The sequence below is a fragment of the Antennarius striatus genome, chromosome 18, assembly GCF_040054535.1.
Source record: "Antennarius striatus isolate MH-2024 chromosome 18, ASM4005453v1, whole genome shotgun sequence".
NCBI classification, from domain to species: Eukaryota; Metazoa; Chordata; class Actinopteri; order Lophiiformes; family Antennariidae; genus Antennarius; species Antennarius striatus.
Window position 1 is genome coordinate 18357829 of NC_090793.1, and position 13102 is coordinate 18370930.

At 38.4% G+C, this 13102-nt stretch overlaps 1 protein-coding gene across 2 annotated transcripts in view; it reads right to left on the bottom strand.

Moving 5' to 3' along the window:
* Positions 1-7804, bottom strand: part of svilb (supervillin b) — a 38518-nt gene extending 30714 nt beyond the window's left edge. Inside the window, exon 1 of one of the 2 annotated variants that reach the window (XM_068339901.1) lies at positions 7420-7804. Coding sequence is in view for 1 of the 2 variants with exons in the window: in XM_068339900.1 (XP_068196001.1) it covers positions 496-556 (61 nt within the window). In the remaining variant the exon portion in view is untranslated. Of the gene's footprint in view, positions 1-495; positions 572-7419 lie in introns of those variants that run through there. The other variant, XM_068339900.1, reaches the window with a different exon arrangement.
* Positions 7805-13102: the final 5298 nt, after the last annotated feature.

A 13102-nucleotide genomic window follows, 5' to 3' on the forward strand; every position in this document is an offset into this window, starting at 1 on the left:
TTATCCGTCTGGAAAAACCCTCAGCGCAGAAGTCAGCCCCAGCTTTCCGTAGAAACGCCTTGCATGTTGTCAACAAAACAAGCAGCACAGTCGATACCAGAGAGCAGCTTAGAGGCTGCTGACAGTCCCAAAGCGAGTGAGGTGCAGAGAGGGATTTTCTAAAAATATTCAGAGGTGCGAAATAGATTCCCTGACTGCACTGGGCCTTTGCTTGAACCCTAAAATTTTAGTAAGAGTTTCCATTCATCCAGTCATTGTTTGTCAGGTTCAAACACTAGAGAGCAGGAATCAAAGCATTTCACAGATAGTAGCACACGCCTGCCAAATATACATCAGTGGAGTCGACTTGATCTTACAAAAATATGCTGATTAACTCCTATGTATCCACTCATAACCTACCAGAATTAGATGATCAACTCAAAGCAGCCAGCAGTCTATATAGTTAAAGGTTCTCAAGTGGGTCAAGTCCAAGCTCTTTCCTGTCAAAGGCCTTACCTTGGCCACAGGGTTGCACATGCTTCACATGATAGTTGGAGATCCATGGGTTTCGAAACATGGTTAAGAAGAACAGATGGAATGCTGAGGGTGGAGGAGAGCAGGAGCAACACAGGTGGAGGCAGAAGCTGCTACCAGCAAGCAGACGGGACGGGATGGAGGTGGTGGTAGCGCCGCGGAGGGACTCTCCCAGCAAACGGCAAACTATACTGTGTGTGTGTGTGTGTGTGTGTGTGTGGTGTGTGTGTGTGTGTGTGTGTGTGCGTGTGTGTGTGTGCGTGTCGCTCTGCATACATGGACACTGAGAGAGACAGCACAGCAGGGTGCTAAAGCAGCTCAGAGACCTAATCAGATTACAGGCAGAAATTAGCCTTGATGATAAAAACTCTGGAACAGGATTGGATGAAGGTGCTAGCAGGGCAGCAGGGGCTGGTATGGGGTCCGGGACACATATTATTACTTTTTTCGGTGTGATAATCTTTTTTATTATTGTAATAACAGTCATTATGGTTGTTTTTCTCTGATATAACATGGAGGAACATTGATTTTCCAGAGATAAATAGTACTTTTTTGGGGGTTTGTTTAGGGTTTTTAAACATGTCAAAGGATTTTGTTCCGAACTTATTGCTGCAGCCTGAAACCTCCAGTCACTGCTTTAACTGTCTGGTTGTCAGGGTAATTGTTGATGGACAACCTCCCAAACTGATATGTGAACTGTCATAGTTACATCCTAAAACTACAACAACACATTCCTGACTATGAATCAAATGGTTAGTTTATTTAAGCCATGTAAAAGTTGGCAAGTTGCAGAAAATCCTGGTTTCTGACTGGCTGTTCTGAACATTTCTAATCAAACTAATTTCCTCTGAGTCATCTGACACTACATGAACACGCTACGACATTTTATGTCATAGTATAACATTAAACATTACACATAATTTCCTACCAAAAACACAACACCAGCAATATGTTTGAGCAGATTTTATCAGTATTGTTCAAATTAAAATGGATGGATGGACTTTATTATACTGTCTGCTCTTTCTCTACCTTCGCCAAAACAACACATACACAGGTACTACATTTGTAGTTTACGCACACACACACACACACACACACACACACACACACACACACACTGAGATGTAGACATAATCTCATCTCACAGATGAAATAGACCACATGTCTCTACCATCACATCAATGAGAGGTTATAAAGCGTCACACTCTATTACCCCTCAGACTAAGTCTGCACCACCTCCACCAATGAGGGTACAAAACAATTTGTCTTTCTATCAGAAAATGTTGAAAACTTTAACAAAAGGCCATTTAATTCCAAATACTGGGGGGGGGGGGGGGGGCACGGCAAAAACAAAGAATAGAGCAAAAGTGATGATTCTAAATTGAATGTGAGAGAGAGTGATTTACATTTGAAGTAATGAGATAAACCAACATCTTTTGAGGGGTGGAATGAATGAATGAATGAATGAATGAATGAATGAAGATAATAACCTTATTTATAAGCTAAGATGACAAATAAAAATGGTATAAATTAGAACACTGATGCAGGTGTGACATCAGTTCATTATATTTTGTGTAATTAGGGAAATTATTTCAAAATGTCCTGTCTTACTTGATCTTCCATGGGCTGTTTTCTAACAGTCCTTACACACATTGCATACATAAATTTTGGTTTCCCTCCCCCAGGTAGAGCTCAAATCTGATGTGCATGACTGTTGGGAGCGGAAGACACAACCATCATCTGAATGAGCTCAACGACTCCCTCAAGGTAAAACATCTGGAGGTCCTCCCCAGCTGTTCAGAACTGAAGACGTCTCTGACTCCAGAGGTGAAATGTGCAGTTGACTTTATTCAACATTGTTTCCCTGACAACTCTCCAACTCATCCACACGGCCTGTCAGAGGCTTGTCCTCATCTTTTCACACACAACGTCCCCCGGCCTTCCCGTCGTCTGCCTCCGCTCCTCGTAGACGCCCCTAATAAGGCAACATGTGTTGTGAGTGGCTGCGTCTGGGAGAGGTCACCCCATCGGCCGTCTGGCCGTGTTTACTAGGGGATCGTCTCCACGCCTCCGTGTTTTCTTTCCCTCTCCGTCGCCCTGACATTCCCCACATTGTTCAGCCGTGCTGTCCTGACTGTCCCCTCTGCTCCCTCTACCCATCCATATCAACTCCTTTCTTGCATTCCTTATGCTTTTTTTACTCTAATACGTTCACTTATTGCTTTCTCTCTACTTCCTTTTCATTCCCTCCTTCCCAGCCTGCATGGTAACAAACACGACCCCTCCTCTGTCAGTCACACACACACTCTCTCTCATGGTTGCACATTTCCTAACAATTTCAAAACAGGACACATGTTTCCCATAGAGCTTTTCTTAGAAATAAGCCTCACTGGTATATGGAAGGTCTTCTAGGTAGTCAAACTAGAGTGAACTCTGGATCAGGGCGGTGAGTCAAAACATGGTGTCAGGTTAAAAATCTGGATCCACACATTTGTTTTTTTGTTTTGTTTTTTGACAGAGGACATTTTAAAATAGTCGACAATCTAATTTACCTGATTTAAAAATATTCAGATTAATGAAACCAAAAATGGTGTGCATATATTTATGGCCCCTTCTGAAATTCTGAGATGTATAGAATTTTTTTTTTTTTTAAATACAAAACCCGAAGAATTAGAACCGAAGAATTACGAGAAACACACTTTCTGGCCCTTACAAAAAATATGTCTATAGTTTAATATAATATATCCATTGGCATAAGATCTGAATTGATTGATTGTATTATTTTTTCCACACACAGTCTATATTTTTACATGTGTAAATTGTATATGTGTTCAGGCTCTGAAAAACAGACGATATGAATTCGACATGAATTCCATTGCGTGCATTTTTATTTCAGAACCTCAAAGGTTCATTTTCTTTTTCATTCATGATAAATAACAACATAAGGGGCAGCTGTAACTTAAGGTGTAAGAGCTCAGAAGAAGGTTGACTGGTTTGAGGCCCGGTTTCTTTAGTTCTACATGTCGACGTGTTCTTGAACAAGATTCTTAACCCCAACTTAAATTCCAGGCACCATGAGGGGCATCAAATTAACTACTTATCTATGCTTTGACAATTTAGTGTCTGACTATCTTAATTTGACCGTTTTTTTTTTCTAAATAAAGTCTTAGTTATCCCAGAAAAGTCCAAATGTGTCAAAATGTGTTTATCCAGACACATTAACAAGATGAGGAAGGCTCATGTTCAAGCAAGGTGCAAAGCCTTGTGTTTGAAATGACATCAGGTCTGCCAGACCATATCTGAAGGTAGTCTGGTCTGCATGGTGTTAACATTGTAAGACTGTCATCAACTACAACATTCTTGTGTCCTCCTACATCATAGCCTGGAACAGGTTGTTGGTTTTGGCTAACGTACCTTTTAGGTATTTATTCAAATATGCAGATGAGAAGGTTGAGAGGAACTTGATATGAAAATAATGATCTACAGTAAGAAACAACACTGTGTACATCTCACTTATGAAAACTATTTACTTCTGGCAGATCCAGAAATTTATTGATAACCAGTTGTAAGAAAATTTTGAAAAACTGTTCAACTCACATAAAGAAAGAGAAACAACTTCTACCTGGAGCCTCCAGAACTCTGTCCACACATGACCCAACCGCCCATCAAGATTCACCAAGTGCATTCTGTAGATTTTGCATAATCCTAAACCAGCCAGTCAACAAACAAATGACAACAGAACCTCCCTGACAGGGATAATCAGGTACAAACACAATATCTGATTTGGATTGTTATCCTTTTACTCTATTGAATACAGCTGGAGTTAACATCTCTCTTAGAGCGGATATGGAAAGCACTACTCAGACCTGGTTTTGTTTGGTTTCAGGCAAGCATTTCTAACCTTTACAGTACTGACACCTAGCAACGGCTCTGCTACTGGACTGCTAACAATAATCTGTTTAAATCCTAACCCTTTCATGAGGTGATTGTGTACATTATTTAACTTAAAAGCCAATGAATGATAAACAAATGGCGACAAGGCAGTAAGAGCCTGCAACATCCCGCGACACCCCTGAATTCAAAAGTTTAGCCTGACCTACTTTCATAGGTTAGGGTCATTTAAGAAAACACCAGTGATCCAACATGTAACCGGCGCATTCTTGTCATGAGGTTTCAGAGATGTGCAAAAAATATCTCAGACCATAGATCAAAGCTAGTGCTTTGATCTATTCATCTTTCTATCTGCAATGGTTGTGAAGATATTTAGTGGACGGACACACAAACATTGACAATTACAGTACATCACCGCTTTGCGCGATGTAATTAATTGAATGTGTGCTTTTTCTAGGATTGTTCTTAATGGGATGATGATGAGCAAATATATATTTATAAGGCAATGCAAATCTAAAATTATGATTTTGGCATTTTTGATTTTTTTTTCCACTTTCTTTGACATTGTTTGATAGTTTTTTTTTCCTTTTTTCCAAAAATTGCAACAACAACAACAAAAACTGAATTAATCTACCCTAAACTTTGTTGAGGGTGAGAGTAAAAAGTATTGATTGGCCTCTTGCAGATGTATTCCCAGCAGTGGTCACTGTGTTCCCAACCATGTGTGCCTTTATTAGGAGAAACTTTCTCTGTTTGGTCAATTTGTACCAAATATATTCTGGTACACTTAAACGCTGACAAACAAGCAGTGTGTTGAAGAAGTTCAAACTCTGTCTCATATACACAACAACACAGATTGAGTAGAAGCCTGAGCCAGAGCTCCTTTCTTAAACATTTACTCTGGCAGGTCGCTCCTTCAGATCCATATCTGGGTTCCTTTCTGCTGCCTCGCATCAACTCTGAATGTGGCTCTGCACAGAAAGCAGCCGGCTCTGCTCTTATAAGGATACCGATGAGCAGGAGGAGAGACACTTAAGAAAAGGAAAGGGAAAAGGAGCCAGAGTACAGGAGGAGGAAGAGGAGGATTCAATTGCACAAGTGATTCCGTCTGTTCTTTCTGTCCCCACTTTAAATGTCCGTCATCCAGGAACAACAACACATTACATAACATCACGACGCAACTTAACTTACATCACGAAACAAACAAAACTCACATGTGCTCAATTTGAGGCGTTCACGTCAACTTGTCTCTCGACATTTATTTCTGTAAAAACACTGTAAAGAAGAAATTTCCATCTAGTCAACTTAAATGGGGTTTTTTTTGCAAATATGAAGATTCTCTCAGAATAAACTCGATTGCTTTATTCCTCTGGAAAAGAGTTTTAATTACCAAACAGTGACAAGTATCATGATCAAGTATAAAAGTTAAGACTCTACCATGTAAAGCCAACACATCTTGTACATGTAGAATCTCACCGACGTCCTATGCCGGAGCTCAGCTGAGCTGATTCAAATTGACGGAGTGTTGTTCATTTTAAGGAGTCCACATATCAGGTTTATTTTTGGAATGTAAGTGAGTTGATAAAAGGATGCAAAAGCAGAAATTAACCTATCCTTTCCAGCCTATGACACATGTGGTATCCCATGTGGGATTGTGGATGCGGAGACTGGTTTGCATTATAATGTGTATTGTCGTGCATTTAAAATGAGGTCACCATGTCAACAGGCCAGCAGGAGGCTGTGGACAGCTCTGTCTGCTGACATGCTGAGTGCTGACAGTAACGTCAGAGAGTCTGGGCAAAAGAACGGCGCTGGTCCGTAGCGTGTTCAACCTGTGGCACTGGTTCATCCATTTAATCAGAGCATGGAGGATTTTAAAGTCACTGCAGAAAATACTTTTTCTTTAATTAAAATGAATTTGCTTTTCTGAGGACAGAACCGGTATATTATACACTTAAAAATATCTGACTTTCACTTGTGAAAACAGATTAATCAAAGAAATATATATAAAGACTATTTTGCATAAAAATCTGTTTCTTCTTTTGGTCAATATAAAAGCTTCAAAAGCATACATGAATGTCTATTTACCAAGTAAAATAAGGTGGAACTTGAATGGATAATTTATTTATTTTTTAAATTGGAGTCTAACACTTTCAAGTGAGTAAATTTGTTTTCTTATCTGTAGAATATAACCTAGTGGGACGAGGTCAGACATGGATCTGGGCATTAAATCCATCTGTTCCTTTTGATGGCTGCAGCAGGTGCAAAGCCAGCAACTGTCAGTGTGTGTGTCGCACACACTCACAGTAAAAACAAGTGTTTAAAAAAAAAAAGACAGACCTTGTCATAGCTGCAAGCACACATCATCCCAACAAGTAGCCCATAGGTCAGCTACACTCACATGCCACCCAACAGCCATAATCTGGAGCCTGGAATGCTAATACTCATGTGCAAAGGAATAAGAGGCAGCCTTCATTGTGACACTATGTTCAGCACTAGTGGGGGGGGGGGGTGGTGGGGGTCTTTACTTTTGTGTAGCTGCCCAAAAGTAGTTATGACAGTGACAGTGACTTAACAAATCCTACAGACATCACATGTTAAATGCCACTGTTCTAATTCTGTTCTGAGAAATTCTTCCCAGTTTCTGCATTATCAGTTTGCGACATGATTAACTTTGCGTAAAAATGTATTTGTGTTTGTTTGGGGGTTTTTTTTTTAGCTTTACTGTTAGTTTCCAAACTTTGAAAGCAGACTGATTGAATACCTTATAAAATGTCAGGTCTTTATATATTCATTATTATTATTATTATTATTATTATTATTATTACAATTGCTATTTTAAGGAAATGAGCAAGAATTATGTAACTGCTTAAGGTAGGCCTAAATTATCCATTTAAAACTCAAAATGAAACTTGATCATACATGATGGGTAACTGTCAAATAAACTACCAGTATACACACATATGTCCTCACATATGACACTACAAGCACAAGAAAAGAGAGAACCATACTTACATCACTTTGCTCCAATAATAGTGAAAGGGGAGAAATGTTTCAGAGTTGAAGTCCATCCATCCTGATTTTATAATTTTAGGGAAATGAAACTAGCACAAACAAATGAACTGTTTCACTAGTTCCTCAGGCAGCACAAAAGAAGCAGATGATGAAAAGGAGGCAGGTAAACCCAGAAAGAGGATTCAAAGTCATCCAACGCGAGGACGTCCGTCCAGCCTCATCAGCTAATACAGGCTGGTGCTTTCCCACTAGCTCTGCTGCATCGGGCCAAATAAATCAGTCCAGGAACAGCTAAGCAAAGAAGAAAGCGAAGAGGGGAGAGGGAGAGAATACGATGGAGCGGTGTATGCAGGAGAGGGGGTGAGGAAGAGGGAGTGCAAAAAAGGAGAAAAAATACACCCCAGGAGCACTAAAGAACTCGTACTCCTCCAGAAACTGAGTCTTTTCCAAAAGTGTTCATTTCTGTAAGCCTAAGTTTAGGACCTCTTCTGATTATACAGACAATGAGAGGCAATACAACACTGCTTCCAAAGGGTCTCAGGAGTGCCGGGCCAAAACAGGCGTGGTAACCTCATCCCACAGAAACCATGTATGGGCTGAAGAGAGCAGCCCTGATTGAGGGGCATCTGCCATAAATAGCCAGGAAGCGTTGGACTGCCAGCACAGGGGCCTTGAATCAGCTGTTAAAGTCCGATCCAGCAGCACAGAGTGATCCGAGCTCAGCAGGAGCCCGTGTGCTGCAGCATCAGGTGCTTAAATCACATAGATACACGGAATCTGATTTGGTTTTGTGATAAAGTCATGGTTTATCTGCTCATTCGGTATAAGAAACACAATAAATGAAGTAGATCTAAATGTCTGATTAACAGGCCTGATTTAACAGATTTTTTTTTTCACACAAACACAACATGGTGGCAATATTTATTAAATGTTATGCATCTGTTGTTCATCTAAAAAAAAAAGTTCCCAATGCTTGTTTTCAATATGCCCAATTAAAAATGACAGAAAATAAACTGAAATATCAACTAAATCCATCTCAACAACAATCCAAGTCATTGCATTAAATACCACAGGTGATTTATTTTAATTACCTTAAATTAGAGCATTCATTTCATCATCGTATTGAGTGTATCTGAATGGCTCGACTGAAGCCAGGTATAAAGCAAGATGAGGCAGTTTTAATGGTATTCTAATAGTTTGGCTCCATCTAGTGGACAAGGTGAGAACATAGAGCATTCTATCAACTACATGAGTTTAAAGCCAATAAATGGACAGTGGCTGTTGATATACTGTAGTCATCCTATGAGTTCCTACAGAAAAATTCAAAGGTAAATATTCACAAAACAAAAAGAGGTGAATTCAAATTCACAAAATGATTTCTGTGTTCTCACGAGGGAAGACGATTGTTCTGCTTGAAACATTTATATTAAAATGAAACAGGACTTGCCTCAGCGTATGAATGCAAGGAGAAAAATTTAGTATTGACACTACTGTATTTGTTTTTTTAACCCAAACGAAACAGACCTGTAAAATTATTTTATTGATAATAATAATTAATAATAATAATAATAATTTAATTGAATGGTGAAAGTTTACCCATTATTAATCATTGTATAAGCCATTGTCACTTCACTTACCTTAGCAACAGTTACTAGACATGACGGGTGTATCAAATGTTGAATTTCCAAAGGAAGAACAGTAGAGAATACAGTAGAGGTTTTTCATCATGTTGATTGGGAGCTAAAATAATTCGAATGTTTGGCTAACTAGTTATACCAGAATGTTGCAGCATCATTACTTGATATACTTGTAGGTACATGGATTGTTGATTACTACACTATGTGTCCTTGATAACGGAAAATTTGCAGAAAACAAATTTCCATATCTTCACAGTATGCACTGCGGCCCTGAAAAGCTTCTTACCAGTATCAACAAATTGACTGTTTAAATGTTTAAATGCTTTCTCTGTGGTCACACAGACCTTGTGAAACATAAAGGATGCAGGAAACATTTACTGTGAATATAGTTGTCTTGACTCCATTTGCAGGCGAAGGATTTAATAAAGGACAACTTGCATTCAATACTGTTTGCCTGAAAGACCTGTACAAATACAATAATACTCCAGCTCTCCGTCTTAAACAGCCAAGACCATTTAACATTAATAAGCTGCACTGAGTCAATTACGCTGTCACTGCTAATTAACATGGCCTTGGTTAAGGGGTTTCAGACAAGAATGAAGAAAGCATTTCTTAATGAATTCAAATGAAATAAATACATGCTAAGTTGCCACATAATTTGTATGCATATAAAACCGTATATACTCCTTAGAGGAGGGAACCAGGCTTCTGCAGAACTGCTTCTTCTCTGTGGGTGTAGAAGGTAGAAAGGTGAAGCACAAACAAGTTTCTTATCCTCCTTGTGGCTGGATTAAGTGGGGAAATCATACATTGTAAACCGATAGCAAGGCTTAAATGTAATAGCGATAGCGTTCATTATTATAATGAACTCAATAGACAATGAATGAATGAATGAATGCAAGACAAGGATAATGCACAATTTAACAAAAAAAAAATTGTATTACACACAAATGCACTGTTTTGTTATGTTTAGATCTGTGGATATAAAAAAGCATCTTTACCAAGACAGAAAAATCAGAGGAATAACCTCCCATTACAAGCTGTTACCGGCCCTTTTGTCTCTGAAACATCATGTTTGGGTCCCGTGCTGGTTTTTCTTTGGGTAACTGGACTCTGGTGTCAGAAAGGAGGATGCTGGACAAAATGCAGGTTATTCTGAACTATGCCAGCCATCCTCTGCGTACTGTCAGACAAACCTGCTCAGTCACAGGCAAAATTCCACCCTCCCAAACCTTCCTCTTATTAAGATGTTGAAGTTCCCTTGTTTGATATCGTAATACGCTAACTTTTTTTATGGGTGAAGGTTAAAATGTCAGCAAATTCACATCTAATTTTGATTTTTCCCAGACAAAGATGAAATTCAATGTGGATATGCAATATGCAGGCTACTCTTGCTGGAATGAAAATGAGAAAATGGACTGTGTGAATTTTATTAAGCGAGCCCAAACGGGGGGGGGGGTATTGTTTGCAGAAAGGTGAAATACATGGATGGAGTCTTGTCTCAAGTGACAAAAAGGAAAGAAATCAGCTGGTTTAGCTGACAGTGTGTTCTCTAACCAGGACATGATATGATAATTCACTGATAAAAGGGCAGACATTCTGAAGCCCCCAGTTTGGGTTGGACACAGTGATCATGACAAAGGTGTTCAGCTGCAAACTCTGTCTGAGTCATTAAATGATGCATATAGTAAAACAGATGAGGCAACACAAATAACTAAATTTGGCGTATGTATTATAAATTGCCATTGAATCATTGTTTTATTTTATTTGTACATGAACTGACCCTGTGAAGCGCTGTAATTCATCCACACAGGGACAGCCGATGGTGGTGAGTGAACGTATGAATCAGAAAAGACACATTTCAGTATTCAGTCAGTTGTTGATGAGTAATTAATTCTTATTGTGTTACTCGGCAGTTTATTTGTGAAATACATAAATTTTCATAATTAGAAATCATTTTCCAAAATATGTAAAGTGGGTATCACTGCCGCCTCACAGCAACAAGGTTCTGGGTTTGATTCCTTTCCGTGCTTTTTTTTTTTTAGGTTCTCCTCATCTACAAGGATGGATGGATGAATGGATGGATGGATGGATGATGGATCGAATCTCAAAGTAACAAACAGCACTAAGAGAGCATATATAATGTATGCATATAATATATGCATTCATATAATGTATCCTAATGGTAGCCCTCATGCTTTAAAGTGAACAGAAAGTGTTCCTATACAGGGATCAAGTACTAATCAAACTTTCCATTCTTCTCTTAGTAAAAGATGACACACGGAGAATTTTTTTCTGGTGTCGAGGGACGGGTGACATCCAAGCTTCAGAGAGCATGCTGTGAAGATTTTACCAGGTTCAGCTCAAGTATTGTGTCTGCCAACACTTTAATCGAGCAAGTGGAGCTCAGTGTGACAATCTGGCAGGGTAATTGGGCTGAAATTGCTAGGACACAAGTGTACATGTATTAAAACGCACACATAAGAGTACACATGAGCTCTTTCTCTATAGTAGTCCACTCTAATGGAAGCTTCTGTCAAAAGTCTATTTTTGAAAACGTTGGAGACGTTCATGTTGAACTTGTTGTGTTACTTCCATTATCATTTTGATATAACAACAATTAATAACAACTGTTTAGTAAGACGCAGTTAATGAAACATTCTGCAATGAAAAAGTAAAAACACATCATTTTCCACAGCACTGCATTGATTTTTTTAAAAACTTTATACAGTATATCAAACAATTCTGCATTAATACCCTGAACAACAGATCACAAACACTTTATTTTCATGCAAAGAGTTTATTTATGAATAAGACTGCAGTATCATACAACAGTAGCACAATCATATGACTATGGATTATGCTCATATTTATAGATACAAAGATAAAAGCATGTCTTAAAAGAAGAAAAAAATGAATGAGTTCTTTTTTTGATTTTCTCTAAAAATAGCTTTTAAATACTTGGCATAATTTTTTTTTTTTAAATTAAATTATGAAACATGTTTTGCCCACCGGTTTTACTATTGGAGTACCAAATGTAACATTTTATGAAAAACATTTTTTTTCCTCCTCTCTCTTGCATTTCATGCAAGGAAGAAAAAAAAGATGTCTGTGAGTACAAAAAACCACTTAAATCTCATATGAAAATAGAAAATATTAACAAGTGTGCATAATTACTTCATGTTGCACATAACCTGCAGTAAAAAAAGGGTCAAATGACACTATGTTCAAGTGTACCTGACATGCCAATTATTCAGGGGGTAGGGGGTTGGGGGGGAGGGGGGCATATGTATTGAAATAGCTATTTAACTGTTGTCAGGGGCAGTTTACAGGCAAGACAGAGGCAAGACCTTTGACTAATCAAAATAAATTGAAAATCAGATGTTAGTAATTATGCTTGTCCTCCCTGTGATGCTGACTATGGGGTTGTCTTGAAACACTGAATCTCATCCAGTACTGTACTTTTCTAAAATGATGCGTTTGAATTATTTGAAGTTCACAGTTTGAATCAGTGTTCCTTCAGCAGAAACTATCCACAACGCTACGGTACCCCTGCAGCCAGAGGCACGGCAGAATGGTAAGTTGTTTGTAAAAACCTAAGGTATGAAACAGTGCTTAGTACATTAGTATTTGGCATTGCCTGGAGTATAATGTAATGCACACATAATAAGGCGACATGATTCTTCCAAATTTATAGAAAATGTCTGGAGTACTAAGACAAAGTTTGAATTGATAAAATGCTACAACTGTAAAATGCTACATAACACTTGTGATGGGTGAATAAACAGCAATGGTTTCCTACCAATCTGTTAATACGTTGCATTAATGCAGTGCTGCTGTTGTGGAAAAACCAAGTGACTGCAAATTTTCATCCACATTAACTTTTGAAAATCTTTATTAGCATTTTACATTAAGGATTTAATTATTTTTTTTAAATCAATGCTGTATTTAAATAAAGACTTTTAGAAATACATTTTGCACATACATGGTTTTTAGCCAAAAATAGCACACTGCATTGTCTCCTTTAGTGCAAAAGGACCTAAGGA